This window comes from Pantherophis guttatus, chromosome 3 (assembly GCF_059756535.1).
Source record: "Pantherophis guttatus breed Tessera chromosome 3, ASM5975653v1, whole genome shotgun sequence".
Lineage (NCBI taxonomy): Eukaryota > Metazoa > Chordata > Lepidosauria > Squamata > Colubridae > Pantherophis > Pantherophis guttatus.
The window spans coordinates 7,650,984-7,669,658 of NC_142065.1; the positions used below are offsets into that span (position 1 = coordinate 7,650,984).

Consider the following 18,675-nt stretch of genomic DNA (forward strand, 5'->3'; position numbering starts at 1 on the left):
GTCCCAACCGAAAACGGAGCTCGGGAGGGCCGCGTGTTGCCCTCCCGAGCTCCGTTTTTATTGGCAGAGGGATGCAGGAGGCCGCCCCAACTGAAAACGGAGCCTGCGAGGGGCGTGCGTTGCCCTCCCGACCTCTGTTTATGCTGGCAGAGGGTTGCAGGAGGCCATCGCAGCCGAAAACGGAGCTCGGGAGCCTGTTTTCGCTGGGAGAACGCTCGGGCCACCACAGGGTGGGTTGCTTTTGGTTCCCCCCAGATAGGGCAAACTGGTAGTGGCAGGAGGCTCCGCCTACTTGCCCGGATGTTTCTGCGCATGTGCAGAAGCTTCTGCACATACGCAGAAGCATTGCGCGCACGTGCCCATGAGCAAACCGGTAGCGACGGGATTTGAATCCCACTACTGCACCACAGGCGCCCCCCTGACATGAGTGACATCATGCTGGCCACGTTCATCCCGGCCCCATGAGGTCAAATATAACCCTGATGCAGCCCTCAATAAAATCTTGCTTGACAGCCCTGGTTTATAAGGATTTCATCTGATCAGTAGGTCTTGTGACGTAGAGATCATGTCAGTTGAGGGTCCCAATTTCCCAGTTGGGGAAATGTACAATTTGTTACTACCAGTTCTGTGGGTGTGGCTTGGTGGGGGGGGGGGGTAATGTGACTACATGGGCGTGGCCAACCATTTTTTTTTTTTTTAACTTTTAAAAGCATTTTTTCTACAACCTCTTCGGCCGAAGAGGTTGTAAAAAAATGCTTTTAAAAGCCTCTGACGATCCCAGCTGAGTTGCCTGATCGCCAGAGGCTTTTTTTTTCCTTTTAAAAGCATTTTTTTCTATAACCTCTTCGGCTGAAAAGGTTGCAAAAAAAATGCTTTTGAAAGGCTCTGACAGATCAGGCAACTCAGCTGGGATCGTCAGAGCCTTTTAAAAGCATTTTTTTTCGGCTGAAGAGGTTGTAGAAAAAAATGCTTTTAAAAGTAAATAAAAAGCCTCTGATGATCGCGCGGCTCAGCTGGGCATGGGGGAGGCAGGGATTTTTGTTACCGGTTCTCCGAACCACCCGCCACCATCGCTACCCGATCAGGCGATCCAGTCCGAACCGGGAGCATTTCACCCCTGGGTCAGAGTCTTGTGATGGGCCAGGTGTGAGTCCCCCGTGAGTCTTGTGATGGGGAGTATAGATCAGTCTTTAGTAGGGTTGCCAGGTCTGCTTCCAAAAAATAGCGGACAAGCGGAAGGGGGGGGGGTGTTAAGTAGTAAAAAAAAAAAAAAATTACAATTAAATTATATATTTTCTTACAAACATTTTAACACGCCATTTTAGGTCAGTCGACACAAGCTAGAATACATTTTAAAAACGTGAACTGTGCATAATTTTATAATATATTTTTATTTTAATCTCATCATTAATTTTTTCGGAGAATCGAGTTCCGTGGATATTCGATCTTTGTCTCATTCTAACTTACGAAAAAAAAAGACAAAACGCGATTCTCCTATCCTTATTCTCTTAGACTGTACAGCTTTAGATTACGTACCATTTCATCATAAAGCTTTTGAATAAAAAAAAAATGTCCACTATTTTGTGAAAAAAAATAGTGAACATAATGTGAAAAAAGCGGATTGTCCGCTCAAATAGTGGACACCTGGCAACCCTAGTTTTAGGAGGTGAAGTGCTGGGTTGGGGGACGCAGTGGCTTAATAAGAATATGAAATTGCTCCTCACTAGATGCCAAAAGTATTTCTAGAATGCTGCTCAGCACCCCAAAGAAGGTGATTGGACACCTAAAAACCCCTAAAACTCTTTGATAATTCCCCCTTTCCTCGAATTTCTATGACAAACAGAGAGAAAGAAATTATCTTCTCCTTTTTTTTCTATTTTTAGATTATTATTTTTTTCACATATGCACAAATCTTACTGGTTTCTTTATATTTTTTGGCCACTCACGTTTTCTTTTCCCCATAATTATTTTCGTTCAGTTGCCCTACCCCAGGCTGTGATGGCAGCGGACACATCACGGGAAATTATGCTTCTCACCGCAGGTTAGTTCACCTTACCTACCCTTTACTCTTTTCGGATTGTGACCGTCTCTTTAAAAAAAAAAAAAATCTTTTCTATTTTTTTTTTATATATATATATATATATATAAATGATAAGTGTGGATTCTTTGGTTCTATTCCAGGGATGGGCAACTATAGCAATTTTATGACCGGTGGACTTCAACTCCCAGAATTCCTGAGCCAGCCATTCATTCATTCATTCATTCATGGCTGGCTCAGGAATTCTGGGAGTTGAAGTCCACTGGTGATACAGTTGTTCTAATTGCTGGGCCTTCTTCTATTCCCACTTCCCCTTGCTTTGATCTTCCCAACTTTTTTTTTTTTTTTTTTTTTTAGCTTACCCAAATATTCCATCTCTTCTTTTTCAGCCTTTCTGGTTGTCCTCTTGCTGACAAGAGTCTCAGAAACCTCATGGCTGCCCACTCTGCTGACCTCAAGTATGTTTGCGCTCAACTCTGTTTCTTTTTTCCCCCTATTCCTCTCGCTTCTTATTCTTTGGCTTGCAATTTCCCTTTAAAGTCGAAATCTGCCTGGGAGCTGACTCTCGAGACCGATTCACAACCTGTGCGGGTAGTCCTCGACTTACAACCATTCGTTGAGCGACCAAAGTTACCACAGCACTGGGAAAAAAAGGGGGCGATGACCGTTTTTTCCACACTTACGACCGTCGTAGCATTTCCCCCCCCCCCCAACGATCATGTGATCAAAATTCGGACGCTTGGCAACTGGCTCACAATTTAGGACAGTTGCAGTCCTAAATTGCGGGGTCATGTGATCCCGCAATTTAGGGGTCATGTGATCCTGGGGTCATATGATCCCGTTTGTGATCCCCTTCTGATAAGCAAAATCAATGGGGGAAGAAAGATTTTACTTAACAATCGGGTTATTACTCACTTATCAACCGCAGTGATTCGCTTAGCGACTGTGGCAAGAAAGGTCGTAAAAATGGGGCAACGCTCACTTAACAGCTGCCTCGCTTAGCAATGGAAATTTTGCACTCCATTGTGGTCGTAAGTCAAAGACTATCTGTATTGGATTGGGAAGGGACAAAGGCGTTGGATGACCGTAGGAAAACGTGGCCTGAAATTTTTATACATTCACACTGATTTATATATATATATTTGAATCGCAGGCAGATTTTGATTTAAGATCCTTGACTTATGCAACCCTATTTCCCCCCCCCCCAAAAAAAATTCTTAATGATTTTCTAGTTAAATAATGCAATATCAGCAGTCCTTCTTCTGCCTAATAGCACTGGTTTCGTTAGCAGAGTTGATAATTTATGGACCACAAACTATCATCATCATTTTTTAATGACCCCATAATCTCTTGCGGAGTGGAGTCTGGGCAACTGAATGGAGCAAAGTTGAGTGTTTACTGGCCGGATGCCCTTCCTGTCACCAATGCGGAATTACATTCATCAGATATATTCTCATCGTGCCCAGAGAGAGAAATATGTGCCTCTACCTAGGATCGAACTCACAGCCTCCTGATTGTGAGGTGAGAGCTCCACCTCTAGACCACCGCACAACTCTTATGGACCACAAGCTATGAAGACAGCAAAATGCCTGGCCTACAACAGAAAAAAATGTCCAGAGTTTTTCAAACAACAGTCTAGTTTCTCACCCTGTGAGATTCGACAATTTTCATCAGTTCTTTCTCCCCACAATGGCATCATTTTTCTCCTTCAATTAAAAGTCAATTAATTAAGCCTTCTCTATGCATTACTGCATTCAGAGTTACTACAGGTACTCCTCAGCTTGGGACTAAAATTGAACCTGGAATTATGGTCGTAAGTCAGAGCGGTCATTAAGCCGGTCACTGTATGTCTGCAACTGATTTTATAATCCTTTTTGCACTGGTTCTTAAGTAAATACCACAACCATTAAAGGAAAGTCACCGTCATTAAGAGAATACCTGGTTGTTAAGCGAGCCCATTATAACCTGTTGAGGGTTTTTTTTGATAGAAACCAGAAGTAAACACCAGTTTCCGGCAAAAAATGTCACAAATCACGATCCTGTGACCGTGGGATCCAAACGGCCATAACACCGGGGCAGTTGCCAAGTGCCCAAACTGCAATCATGTGACCCTGAGTGAGCAACCATTGGAAACTAGGTTGTAAGTAGCTCTGAGGAGGTCTGTTGTAACTTCGGTCCAGTCGTTAAGTGACCAGTCGTAACTCGAGGACTACTTGTATTCAGTAGGATCAGAATAACGGCAAGATGTACACAAGTCAGAGCAGTCATTAAGCGGGTCACTTAACTGTAAATTACTGCAAATCACTCAACTGATTTTCAGTCCCCGTTTAGTGACCGTTTGTTTAGTGACCATTCGAAGTTACAACAGCACTGAAAAATGTGACTTATGACCATTTTTCACAGTTACAACCGTTGCAGAATTCCCCACGGTCACCTGATTTACATTCAGAGGCTTGGCAACTGACTCATATTTATGACGGGTCACATAATTCCCCTTTTGTGACCTTCTGACAAGCAAGAATCAACGGGGAGGCCAGATTCACTTAACAACCATGTGACTAACTTCACAACTGCAAGCAATTCGCTTAACAACAGTGGCAAGAAAAGTCGTTTAAAAAAGGGGCAAAACTCACTTAAAAATGTCTCGCTTAGCAACCTAAATGTTGGGCTCAACTGTGGTCGTAAGTCGAGGACTACCTGCATTTTTAGATGGAATTATATTTTTGCAGAAAGAGAACTGTATGGGAATTAGAGAAAAAAAAAATACAATTTGTTCATTTTTGAAGCACGAATGTAACCAGACTCACTCATCCTGCAACAAGCATTTGGTGATTCTTCTACCAGTTTGTTTTCTACATTCAATCAATGGTTGCTTCACATAATCAATCTTTTTTTTTTAATAAAAAAATTCTTTTTCTCAATGGCGGTCAGCTGATAGATAATATCCATTTTTACAATCAAGGAACTACCAACAGACAAAAAATTCCAGAGCATTTTAACTGCCTAATCAAGGAATCACACGTTTCTGGGCTTTTTGTTTCTTGCTGACAGACAGCAGACTCTGTGTCTCCCAAAGGGCAGCACAGAGTCTGCTGTCTGTCAGCAAGAAACAAAAAGCCCAGAAAAAGCAAATTCCACTCTTCTTCTAGCACTGATGAATTTACCTAGTTGGGTAATTGGACTTCTTTCCTTGTTGGTTTGAAACATTTTGTTGCTTATCCAAGAAGCTTCTTCAGTCCACAGGTAATCCTCGATTTACAACCATTCCTTGGGTCAGAAATTTTGGGCTCAATTGTTGGAAGTTACAACGGCACTGAAAAAGGTGAGTTACCACCGTTTTTCACCCTTACAACCACCGCAGCATCTCTATGGTCACAGGATCATATGAAACAGTATAGGGCCTCCTGCTTGAGCAGGGGGTTGGACTAGAAGACCTCCAAGGTCCCTTCCAGCTCTATTCTGATTGATTGATTGATCAAAATTGGGATGCTTGGCACAACTGGCTCATATTTATGACAGTCGCAGTGTCCCAGGGTCATTTGCGACCTTCTGACAAGCAAAAGTCAATGGGGAAAGCCAGATTCACTTAACAACCGTGTGACTAATTTAACAACTGCAGTGATTCGCTTAACAGCGGTGGCAAGAAAGGTTGAAAAATGGGGCAAAGCTCACTTAACGATTGCCTCGCTTAGCAACATAACTTTTAGGCTCCATTGTGGTCGTAAGTTGAGGACTACCTGTATTATCCAGCTACTTGCATACACTTCAAACCAACAAGAAAAGAAGTCCAGCTGGCATCATTCAACTTCCAGATATCTCTTATCTCCTCATCAGCTAGTTGTGTCATGAAACATCTGCAAGAAAACAACCAAGCTCAGAGAGCATGAAGGACATCACAAATTGAAAGTTGTGCATAGATGGGACTTTTGACCAACTTGCCTTGTGTTCTACCCCAGCTGCGGACCCAAAGAACGCAGCACACACAAAGTCTGTACAAACCTTAGTTTACTAAATAAACCAGTTTTTTACAACAAGGGCTGTTAATTAACTCCATTAACAGCCGCCAAGAATTCAAAGAATAATACTGAAAGCTTACTGCGGTTGGCAGAATGCCCAGAAGCAATTTGCAGGGAGCTGATAAGATAAGACAAGACATGAAGATATGCGAACTAAAGTTGTTCCCTGCAAATTGCTTCAGTTGGCGTTCCTCCTTAAATAGGCTAAGGGAGTGACCAATTATCCCCAAGCTTTACTCTTGAGGAGACCTCCTCCTGAGGAGCCACTCCTGCCTTTTGGCAATTCTGCGCACCCGTGCATTCTTCCCCTTCTTCCTCTTCGTCTTCTTCACTTAAGAGAGCTTCTGGAGGTTCTGAAGGCCCTGGCTGAATCCCTGTCTCTGGCACCACATCTTCTCCAGCCTCCTCATTGTCCGACTCGAGTGCCAGCTGCACAGGCTGCTGGCGCAGCACCACACCAGTCTCCTCACTGTCGGAATCAGCTACTAGCTGCACAGGCCGCATACGGGCCACAACACCTTGTGTCATACATCACAAACATTTTCCCAAGATCTACTCATTCCTGCACCAAAGATTAGTTAGTCAAGCTGAGAGATATAAAAAAATTGCATATCCTTCAAATTGGCCTAATCAAGATCTTCCTTCAGGGGGAGAATGGAATACATCAACTTATAAACAGTTCATTTAGTAACGGTCGGAAGTTATAATGCCACTGGGGAAAAAGTGACTTTCGACCGTTTTTCACACTTAACAACCATCGGGTCATACAGGCTCCACAAATACAGATACAGATGAACAAAGTTGGAAGGGACCTTGTAGGTCATCTAGTCCAACCCCCCGCCCAAGCAGACCCTACACCTGTGATGGCGAACCTATGGCATGTGTGCCATAGGTGGCACGCGGAGCCATATCAGTGGGCACGCGAGTGTTGCCCTATCTCAGCGCCGGCCAGCTGATTTTCGGGCCTTCCGCGCCCACTGTAAGTTGGGAAACAGGCTATTTCTGGCCTCCGGAGGGCCTCCAGGGGGCTGGGGAAGGCTGTTTTCGCCCTCCCCAGTTCCTAGAAAGGCTCTGGAGCCTGGGGAGGGCGAAAAACGGGCCTTCCAGTCCCACCGGAAGTCGGCAAATGGGCCATTTCCAGCCTCCGGGGAGATGGGGAAGGCAGTTTTTGCTCTCCCGAGGCTCCAAGAAAGCATCTGGAGCCTGGGGAGGTGAAAAACGGGCCTACTGGGCCCACTGTGCTATCGTGTGCCAAAAGCGGGGGGAGTGCAGGGATGTCGCACATGCATGCGTGGGGGGCAGGGCGCACTGAATTATGGGTGTGGGCACGACCCCCCTGCGCTCCCCCCGCTTTTGGCACACGACGGCAAAAAGGTTAGCCATCACTGCCCTACATCATTTTTGACAGATGGCAGTCCAGTCTCTTCTCGAAAGCTTCCAGTGAACCGTTGCAACATCCCCATGGTCACATGATTGAAATTCAGACGCTTGGCAACTGGCTCGTATTTATGACGGTTGCAATGTCCCGGGGTCACATGATCTCCTTTTGCGACCTTCCAACCAGCTAAGTCAACGGGGAAGCCAGATTGACTTAGCAGCCGTGTTTCCGCCTTAACAACTGCAGTGATTCGCTTAACAAAAGTGGCAAGGAAGGTCGTAAAATGGGGCAAAACTCACTTAACACATGGCTCAGAAATTTTGGGCTCAGTTGTGGTTGTAAATCGAGGATTACCTATATCTTGATCCGGAAGCTGCCGGGTGTCTTAATAAGGTGCTAATTACACTCGCAAAGTTGTGAATTATTGTTATAAGGAGTTCCAAGAGAATTGTTTTTCAAGATTTGCAATGCCAAAGGAGGTGGAATTTAGTTCTTGCACTAATGGAGAACATCAAGTTGTTGTGCGGAAAATATAATTATCTTCAGGACGCCTGTCCGTTTTAATCTTACACCATGTTCTTTGATTCTGAATGAGCTTTTGCAACACTTGTGAAGTGGTAACTATTTTTATTACACTTCCAGAGAATATATTTCCACATTGTTAGCACAATGCATTATCCTTTGCATCCATGTGCAATTGTTTTAAAAAATGGGAGTCTACAGGTACCATATTTTTTGGAGTATAAGACGTACCTTTTTCCCCCTTAGAAGGGAGTGAAAACTTGGGTGCATCTTATACACCGAATGTATCCCTGCCCACCCACTGGCCCCCACCCTTTGGCCTCTGCCTCCCAGCAATTTATCTCCTTGCAGCAAACAGCAAGAAGAAACAGCCCATTTCAGCTTCAGCACAGCCTAATTAGCACAAGTTGATTGTCCGTTGGATCGACCTCCCGACCCTCAGCTGTTTCAGGCTGCAGGGATTGCCATTGCCTATTGCTGTACAGGCCTCTGCTGCTTGCTGCAAGGAGGTAAATTGCTGGGAGCAGATTTTTTTTTTCTTGTGCTAATCAAGCTATGCTGAAAACGAAAATGAAAGTAAAGCAGGCCGTTTGCTGTTTGCTGCAACAAGGCAAAATTGCTGGGAGGCAGAGGCAGATTTCTTTTTCTTGTTTTCCTCACCAAAAAAAGTAGGTGCGTCTTATAGTCCGGAGCGTCTTATACTCCGAAAAATACGGTTGTCCTTGACTTACAACAGCTTGTTTAGTGACCATTCAAAGTTACAATGGCCCTGAAAAAAGTGACTTATGACCATTTTTCATACTCATGAGCATTTGCAGCATGCCAATGGTTCAAAATCCAGATGTTTGGCAACTGGTTTGTATTTATGACGTTTGCAGTGTCCCGGGGTCAAATGATCCCCCATTTTGCAACCTTCTGACAATCAAAGTCAATGGGGAAGCCAGATTCACTTAACAACCGTTAATAACTGCAAGGATTCACTTAACAACTGTGGGAAGAAAGGTCGTAAAATGAGGCATAATTCACTTAACAAATGTCTCAGAGATTTTGGGGTCAATTGTGGTCATATGTCGAGGACTACCTCTATTAATCTATTTAGAAGGAATAAAAATTCCTCCTCCCCCCTGCCAGAAAAAGGAAATTATCTCCAGCCCATTCATGTCTTTCAAAGCATAGATTTATCTGCATTTTTCTGATAGTTGGCAATTTAAAAAAAAAATTATAACATAATGGGAAATTGAGGCAGATAGTTGATTATCGATAGTCCTCAATTTACAACCGCAATTGTGAGCAGGATTTCTGTGGTTATGCAAGCCGTGTCCAAATTTATATGACTTGTTTGCCATGTTTGTTAAACGAAATACTGCAGTTGATGAATGAATCACATGGTCATTAAGCAAATCTGGTTTCCACCATTGACTTTGCTTGTGTATATATATATATATATATATACATATATACGCATATTCTTTCTAGCCAGGTTTTACCTACGTAAGCTAAGATGTTCTACAGCCCTGGTTCTGTGAAATCTCATTCACAAGTTTCTGGGCTTTTTATTTCTAGCTGACAAGCAGCAACTTTGTGTTGCTCTCTGGGAGACTCAGATAGCTATTTCTGCCTTGTAAGGCATCATCAGTGAGCCACACCCTCTTCTCAGGTATCCTCCCTGTAAAGGTACAATGTATCTTTTTCTTTTTCGTAGGCTTTTATGTGCATATTCTTTCTAGCCAGGTTTTACCTATGTAAGCTAAGATGTTCTACAGCCCTGGTTCTGTAAAATCTCATTCACAAGTTTCTGGGCTTTTTATTTCTAGCTGACAAGCAGCAACTCTGTGTTGCTCTCTGGGAGACTCAGATAGCTATTTCTGCCTTGTAAGGCGTCATCAGTGAGCCACACCCTCTTCTCAGGTATCCTCCCTGTAAAGGTATATATATATATAAAATATATAAAATATATATAAAATATCACATATAATGGATAAGCCTATCTGCAGATAAACTGACCCTCCAAATTTCAAGCAAAATATCATGAAAAGTGCACCACTGATCCTCAAAAATTTAACCATAGCAACAGCAAAACTGCAAACTATTGCATCATTTATAAAACTGCACAATTTTAAGGTTGTGACCGGCTTTTAAAAATCAGAATTCTGGTTCGCAGATAAGCCAAACCCAATTTTTGACAGCTAAAATTCTCGATTTATTCACAAGTAAAAAAAAAAAAAAAGAAAAAGAAACTTTTGGAGCTCTGAAATCCTCAAAAGTCTTCATGACCGACATGACACCATTCCTTTGTTCTACTTAAAAGCCCCTGTGTGTTATCCATGAAGAATGATTTATTTTGTTTATTTTTATTAATTATTAAATTTATTCTGCGGCCCATTTTGCTACAAAGTGACTCTGGGTGGCTTATAACATCCTAACAATTTCAGAACCAGGAGCTTTTCCCAGTACGGGTAGTCCTCGATGTACGACCACAACTGAGTGCAAAATGTATGTTGCTAAGTGAGAAATTGGTTAAGTGAGTTTTGCCCCATTTTCTTGCCACCTTTGTTAAGTGAATTTAAACAGTTGTTAAATTAGTATCACGGTTGTTAAGTAAATTTGGTTTGCCCCTTGACTTGGCTTGTCAGAAGGTCGCAAAAGGGGATCACATGACCCCTGGATCACTGCAGCCGTCATAAATTGAGACAGTTGTCAAGCATCTGAATATAAAGCACGAGACTGAATGTAAATCACATGAGCATGGGGATGCTGCAATGGCCATAACTGTGAAAAATGGTCATAAGTCACTTTTTTCAGTGCCGTTATAACTTCGAACAACCACTAAGCAAATTATTGTAAATTGAGGACTGCCTGTACTCATGCCCATTGTTGTACAGATAGTCCTCGACTTACGTTGGGTTACTTAGTGACCATTTGAAGTTATGATGGGCCTCCCCTACTTCTAGGGCTCACTTCTGGAGTTCCAACAGCCCTCCCCACCAAGGTCACATGACTGCATGTGTGTTGCTTGGCAACCAGCCTGCATTTACGGCCATTTGTAGCATTTCATGGTCACATGACTACATTTTACAACGTTTTTGTTAAAAATCAACATTTCCAATTATCTGCCAAAACAGCCCATGGCAAACAACCACCACCACAAAAAAGATCGTAAATTCAGGTTGGCCACAAGGGTGACCCGCTTTATGACTGAACTAACAACTGTGATGTGCAACCTCATTGCAGTTGTAAGTCGAGGACTACCTGTAGGTTATGATAAAGGAGAGTTCAAGTAGTAAAATTCCACTCAATAGTAGAATTTATAACCGCAGGAATTGGTGGGCTCTCTTTTTTGGATGTCTTCAAGCACAAACCGGTCCACCAATGATTGGAAATAATAAAGAAGTGGTCCTTGTTTAGTGACTACTGGGACTGGCAACGCAGTCATTAAGCAAAGCGGTCGCTCAATGAAACTACAGCTGCGCTTCTGATCTGCCTTCAGCTTTCCTTTGCTTTACAGATCTGCAAAGGTGGTAAGAGTGAGGATTGGTCATAAAGTGATTGGTGTAACTGAATGGTTCCTGTACAAGGCAGTCGCTAAATGAGGACTACCTATTTGAATTCCTGAAGAGAGCAGGGTTGAATTTATTAGTTTGGCCCCTCTCTTTCAAAACTAAGTGTCTCTGAATTGTTTGAATCTTCGTTCCAGCACAGATTTTTGTTCCCATCTTCATCCGGCTTCCGATCTCCATTCAATAGTAATAAATTTGATAGGTCCATGCATCCCCTCGGTTTAATAGTTTGCTTTCACTTTTCTGTGTTCCGAGAATCCGAGAAGACAATATGTCTTCAGTGACAAATGACAGCAATAAGAGAGAGAGAGAGAGAGAAAACACAATCCTCAAACTCCTTGGATGAAAAGAATTGACTCTGAAGTAATGGACTAGGTATGCCTTACTCTGATGTGTAAACTGTAAGGAAGCAAATTAACAATCGTGTTTACATCGATCTGCATTTTCCTTCATTGAAATTTACCTATCTACAGTAAAAAAAAGAAAAAAGTTTCCTATCTCACTCCCGAGATGATGATAATTATTTCTTCTCCTTCTTCTTCTTCTCCCTCTTTTTCTCCTTCTCTTTCTTCCCTCCTTTCCCCTTCCTTCCTTCTTTCCTCCCTCCCTGCTTGCCTTCCCTTCTCTATTCCTTCTCTCCCTCCCCCTTCCTCCTCCCTCTCCTCCTCCTCTTCTTTTTCTTCTCTCCCTCTTCCTTCCTTTCTTCCTTCTCTATCCCTCCCCTCTCCTTCCTTCCTCCTTCCGTCACCTCCTCTTTCCTCCCTCTCAGGTGCCCAACTCCCGGCTGTGATGGGTCCGGTCATATAACAGGAAATTACGCATCACATAGGAGGTAAGTTGAAAATGTGTATACAGAAATGAGACAGGTGGCAGAAAGAGAAGAGGAGAATTAGTATATTTGGGGAACTGATGAGCCCAGGCCTCTTTTGAAGGAAGCCAAAAACGTCAAAGACGATAGCTACAACCACACCATTCATTGTCTAAGTTATGGTCATGGCCGCCATCTTGATTGTTTCCTCCATCCTATCCCACTTATTTATGCATTCATTTAAAACTGATTTATTTAGCCACCCATCTCACTATTCCAGTGGTGGGATTCAAGTAATTTAACAACCGGTTCTCTGCCCTAATGATTTCTTCCAACAACCAGTTTTCCAAAAAGCTCAGAAAGTTAACAACCGGTTCTCCCGAAGTGGTGCGAACTGGCTGAATCCCACCACTGCACTATCCTGACTCTGGGCAGCTAACAAGATTTTTTAAAGTACATACAGTATCCCTCTGTTAATGCAGCCCAAAACTGTGTTGGCTTTTGGGGCAGCTGCAGCACACTGCTGGCTCATATTTAAATGATCCTAGATCCCTCTCACGGTTACTACTATTGAGCCAGGTACTTATAGCTGTTCCCCACTCATTTGCATAATCATGAACAGTAGAATCCTCGGTGCTCCTTGGCCTCTATCTTCTTGCTCGCACTGATGATGTTACCCAGTTGGGTAATGAAATGCCTGCAAGAAAACAATCAAGCTCAGAGAGCAAAAAGGATCTCACAGTTCAACCCCGAACTACAAATATTCTCCTTTATTGGCATGAAGAGTATAAAACAGCTCAGGAGCCTGGTGGTGCAGTGGACTAAACTACTGTTAAAGTAGTATTTAACTGCCAGCTGCCTGCAATTACTGCAAGTTTAAATCTCACCAGGCTCAAGGTTGACTCAGCCTTCCATCCTTCTGAGGTAGGTAAAATGAGGACCCGATTTGTGGGTCCTTTGTATAAAAGCTGACTTTGTATAAAAAAAAACACCACTTGGGGGGGCCAAAAGCCCTACTAAGCAGGTATATACAAAAGTATGAAGGCTATTGCTTAAAAGCATTGTAAGCCGCCCTGAGTCTCCGGAGAAGGATGGCACATAAATTGAACTAATAAAATAATAATAAATAGCTGTTAGAGAGAACTAGTCAAATTCAAATAAAAACAAAAAAAGTGATTCTAAGGAACTTTCTAATGCAATAAAAATAATAATAATCTCCCCCCTTCCCTCTGCAATTTTCCAACTTCCTATCTTGGGTCTAGAGGACTGGACAGGATGTGACTAAAATACATACCGTGTTTCCCCGAAAATAAGACCCTGTCTTATATTTTTTTGGAACCCCGAAATAAGTGTTTGGCCTTATTTTCGGGGAGGTCTTGTTATTTTGGGGCATGTGGAGGAAGATGGGGCTCCTCTTGCTGTCTTACCTGATTTCCAGCTCTGCATTTAAATATTTTCAGGGAGGGCTTATTATAGCGCATGCACTCAAAAGCCCGATTGGGCTTATTATCAGGGGATGTCTTATTTTCGGGGAAACAGGGTATTACATATGCATTCCTTGAAAAAAAAAATCAGTTTCAATTCTGAAGTCATTTCTAGTTTCTCTTTCAATTCAATTCAGAATAGAGGTGGAAGGGACCTTGGAGGTCTTCTAGTCCAGCCCCCTCCTCAGGCAGAAGACCCTACCATTTCAGATAAGTGGCTATCCAGTCTCTTCTTAATGAACTTCAGTGATGAAGCTGCCACAACTTCTGAAGGCAAAGTGCTCAACTGGTTAATTGTCTTCACTGTTAGGAAGTTTCTCCTTAGTTCCAGGTTCCTTCTCTCCTTGATTAGTTTCCATCCATTGTTTCTTGTCCTGCCTGCTGGTGCTTTGGAAAATAAATTAACACACACACCCCTCTTCTTTGTGGCAGCCCCTCAAATACTGGAAGTCTGCTATCATGTGCCTCCTAGTCTTTCTTTTTTCTAGACTAGCCAAACCCAATTCCTGCAACCGTTCTTCATATATGTTTTAGTCTCCAGGCCTTTAATCAAAGAAGGACTAGGGGAGACATGATAGCAGGGTTCCAATATCTCAGAGGCTGCCACAAAGAAGAGGGAGTCAAGCTCTTCTCCAAAGCACCTGAAGGTAGGAGAAGAAGCAATGGGTGGAAACTAATCTAGATCCGTTCCAGTCGGGCTTCAGGCCTGGGTACAGCACGGAAACGGCATTGGTCGCGTTGGTTGATGATCTCTGGAGGGCTCGGGACAGGGGTTGTTCCTCTGTCCTGGTCCTGTTAGACCTCTCAGCGGCTTTTGATACCATCGACCATGGTATCATGCTGCACCGGCTGGAAGGGTTGGGGGTGGGAGGCACCGTTTTACGGTGGTTCTCCTCCTTTCTCTCTGACCGGTCGCAGTCTGTGTTGACAGGGGGGCAGAGATCGACCCCGAGGCCCCTTATATGTGGGGTGCCGCAGGGATCGGTTCTCTCGCCCCTTCTGTTCAACATTTATGTAAAGCCGCTGGGCGAGATCATCCGTGGTTTCGGGGTGAAGTACCATCTGTACGCTGATGACACCCAGCTGTACATCTCCACCCCGGACCACCCCAACGATGCCCTTGAAGTGATGTCCCAGTGCCTGGAGGCCGTGCGGATCTGGATGGGGAGAAACGGGCTCAGGCTCAACCCATCCAAGACCGAGTGGCTGTGGTTTCCGACGTCCCGATATAGTCAGCTGGCACCATCGCTGGCTATTGGGGGCGAATCATTGGCCCCCACGGAAAGGGCTCGTAACTTGGGCGTCCTCCTGGACTCACGGCTGTCTTTAGAAGAGCACTTGACGGCCGTGACCGGGAGGATTTTTCATCAGGTTCGCCTGATTCGCCAGTTGCGTCCCTTTCTAGATCGGGACTCGTTACGCACAGTCACTCATGCCCTCGTCACCTCTCGTCTGGACTATTGTAATGCTCTCTACATGGGGCTCCCCTTGAGGTGCACCCGGAGGCTCCAACTGGCGCAGAGTGCGGCCGCGCGGGTGGTTATGGGAGCAACATGGAGCTCCCATGTAACACCTCTCCTGCGCGAGCTGCACTGGCTCCCGGTGGTCTTCCGGGTGCGCTTCAAGGTTCTGGTTACCACCTTTAAAGCGCTCCATGGCTTGGGACCTGGTTACTTACGGGACCGCCTACTACCATCAACAGCCTCCCACCGACCAGTACGCTCCCACAGAGAGGGGCTCCTCCAGGTGCCGTCGGCCAAACAATGTCGGCTGTCGGCCCCTAGGGGGAGAGCCTTCTCTGTGGGGGCACCGACGATCTGGAATGAGCTCCCCCCAGAGATACGGAGGATTCCGGATCTGCGCACCTTCCGCCGCGAGTTGAAGACGCTTTTGTTTCATCAAGCTGGCCTCGCCTAAATCTCCTCCTTTCTAAAGTGTAAATTCTAAATTTTAATGGATTTTAAAATATGGGTATTTTAAATTGGGTATTAATTCAGCCAAATTTATTTAATTCATTTTATTCGATTTTAAATTTTGTATATCTATGTGTTTTATTTCATGGCTGTGCACCGCCCTGAGTCCTTCGGGAGTAGGGCGGTATAGAAATTCAATAAATAAATAAATAAATAAATAAATAATCAAGGAGAGAAGCAACCTAGAACTAAGGAGAAATTTCCTGACAGTTAGAACAATTAATCAGTGGAACAACTTCCCTCCAGAAGTTGTGGATGCTCCAACACTGGAGGTTTTTAAGAAGACGTTGGATAACCATTTGTCTGAAGTGGTGTAGGGTTTCCTGCCTAAGCAGGGGGTTGGTCTAGAAGACCTCCAAGGACCCTTCCAACTCTATTCTATTCTAAATCATCTTAGTTGCTCTTCTCTGCGTTTTTTCCCCAAGTCTCAACATCTTTTTTTTTTTCTTGGCGCAATAGACAAATAGCAATGTATTCGGAAAAGTTAGCAAAATACGAATCCGCCTTTCATCTCTTGAATCTGATTTTTTTTAAAAGCTAAACTTCCCAGAATCAGATTAGAGGTATTTACCTTCCCTGCCGCTGCATAAAGATGAAAGGGTCAGATTTTAGCTGACTGCAAAATTCCTGTTAATAACACCACCGTATTTATGACTCCTATTATCTTTTTTCAAACATTAATGAAGACCTCGGCTGTCTCTCCCATTTGAACAACTCCATTAACATCTGCCATCTGCTAGCAAATACCTTCCTAGCCAGACACTATTAATTGCAAAAGCTGCTCCCCTCAAAGCAAACGGCTGTCTTTTTTTTCTTTTTTCCATTTTCTTTTTAATTTTCACCACCGCTTGCCTCCCTTCTGAGGTGTGGAAACGGAAATTATCAGATCAAAGCACATGTGGGAATATCAAAGGGGAAGAATGGTTCCTTTTCTGTGTGAGGATGAAAATGAGATGTTCATTTTCCGGGGAAAATGAAAAATTAATACTTTCCTGGGAGCAAGGAGGGTGTAAGGAAGATTTCCCCAAGTTGGGGCCCAGCTGATAAATTATTTAGATCAGAGGCCTTCAAACTTGGCAGCTTTAAGACTTGTGGACTTCAGCTCCCAGAATTCTCCAGCCAGCTATGCTATGCTGGCTGGAGAATTCTGAAGTCTACAAGTCTTAAAGCTGCCAAGTTTGAGGACTCCTGATTTAGACAGTAGAAATTCCTCTTTCTTTAGTGACATCCATTGTAGCCAGAGTTAGTTAGCTATTTATAGGTAGTCCTCAACTTACGACCACAATTGAGCCCAAAATTTATGTTGCTAAGTGAGAAATTTTTTAATTTGTTGTCCCATTTTGCAACCTTTCTTGCCACAGATGTTAAGTGAGTCACTGTTAAGTTAGTAACACGGTTGTTAAGTGAATCTGGCTTTCCCCATTGACTTTCCTTGCCAGAAGGTTACAAAAGATGATCACAGGATCCCGGGATACTGGGACTGTCATAAATATGAGTCAGTTGATCACATGACCATGGGGATCATGCCACAATGGTCATTAGTGTGAAAAATAGTCAATTTTTTCAGCGTCGATGTAAGTTCAAAGAGTCCCTAAATGAGCTGTTGTAAGTTAAGGACTATCTTTATTTACTTATATCCTGCCTTTATTATTTTTTGTTAAAAATAACTCCCAGTTATTTGTATTTGTTAAAAATACAGTTATTTGTTAAAAATAACTCACATCCCGCAGACATATTTAATACACATTACTCCTCCTGTTCTCCCCACAAAAACCTAGCTGGCTTTCATGCCTAAAGCTGGACTAGAATTCACAGTCTCCTGGTGATTGTTGCAAAATCATTCAAACAGCTTTCATATCTAAAGTGGGACTAGAATTCACCATCTCCTGGTGATTAGCCCAAAGTCTCCCAGCCGGCTATCATGCCCAAGGCAGTACTAGAACTCACAATGTCCTGGTAATTGTCCCAAAATCACACAAATGGCTTCATAAGTACTAGAATTCACAATTTCCTGGTGATTGTCGCAAAGTCACACAAATGGCTTTCATGCTAAGGCAGGACTAGAACTCACAATCTCCTGGTGATTGTCCCAAAGTCACACAGTGGCTTTCATGTTAAGGCAGGACTAGAACTCACAATCTCCTGGTGATTGTCCCAAAGTCACCCAGTTTGAACTAGTCATAAGTGCAAGGACCAGTTTGAAGTCACTTTAGTGCTGTTGTGACTTGGAACAGTCGCCAAACAGATGGTTATAAGCCAAGGACTACCTGTTAAGGCGACTAGCATCAGGGCGGGAAAGAATTTGCCAAATGCATTGTGATATCCTTGGTTGTTGTTTTTTTCTTCTGTTTAAAAAAAAAATGCTATAGTTTATCAGGTTGCCCTCGTGCCAAGAAAAGTGGAATGAAAATCCCACCCACGAAGGATGACAAGGAGGATCCTGAACTGATGAAGTAAGTGATGGGGGAAATGTCTGAACCGTTCACAAAAGTTATTTTATTGCATCAACAACCAAGGTGGAAAAGCAACTTCATTCGTTTTATGTGACACTGTACATCGTTTCCTTTTATTGAAAACATGACTGGAGTTATGTAGCAAGCTGTCAGCATTGCATAAAAGTTAAATCCAGGGTGTACGTGGATTAAACGAATTCCCAGGAAAACTCATATCATTGCTGGCTCATATTAAGGCACAGGTGGGGAATTAGGGCCCTTTTATGACTTGTGGACTTCAATTCCCAGAATTCCTGAGCCAGCCACGCTGTGGACTTCAACTCCCAGAATTCCTAAGCCAGCATGCATGGCTCAGGAATTCTGGGAGTTGAAGTCCACAAGTCATAAAAGGGCCCTAGTTCCCCACCGCTGAGTTACAGCTGACTCATGCATGATGCAATCTATGT

The 18,675-nt window shown here is 43.5% G+C and overlaps 1 protein-coding gene across 5 annotated transcripts in view; it reads left to right on the forward strand.

Annotated features, from left to right (window-relative positions):
* The window catches only part of MYT1 (myelin transcription factor 1), a 194,155-nt gene that overhangs the window by 146,896 nt on the left and 28,584 nt on the right, over positions 1–18,675 (forward strand). For 2 of the 5 annotated variants that reach the window (XM_060684370.2, XM_060684373.2), the window contains exons 15-18: positions 1,979–2,041; positions 2,428–2,496; positions 12,281–12,343; positions 18,146–18,229. In XM_060684370.2, the coding sequence (XP_060540353.2) occupies positions 1,979–2,041; positions 2,428–2,496; positions 12,281–12,343; positions 18,146–18,229 (279 nt within the window). The remainder of the gene's footprint in view (positions 1–1,978; positions 2,042–2,427; positions 2,497–12,280; positions 12,344–18,145; positions 18,230–18,675) is intronic. The other 3 variants (XM_060684372.2, XM_060684375.2, XM_060684374.2) reach the window with 2 other exon arrangements.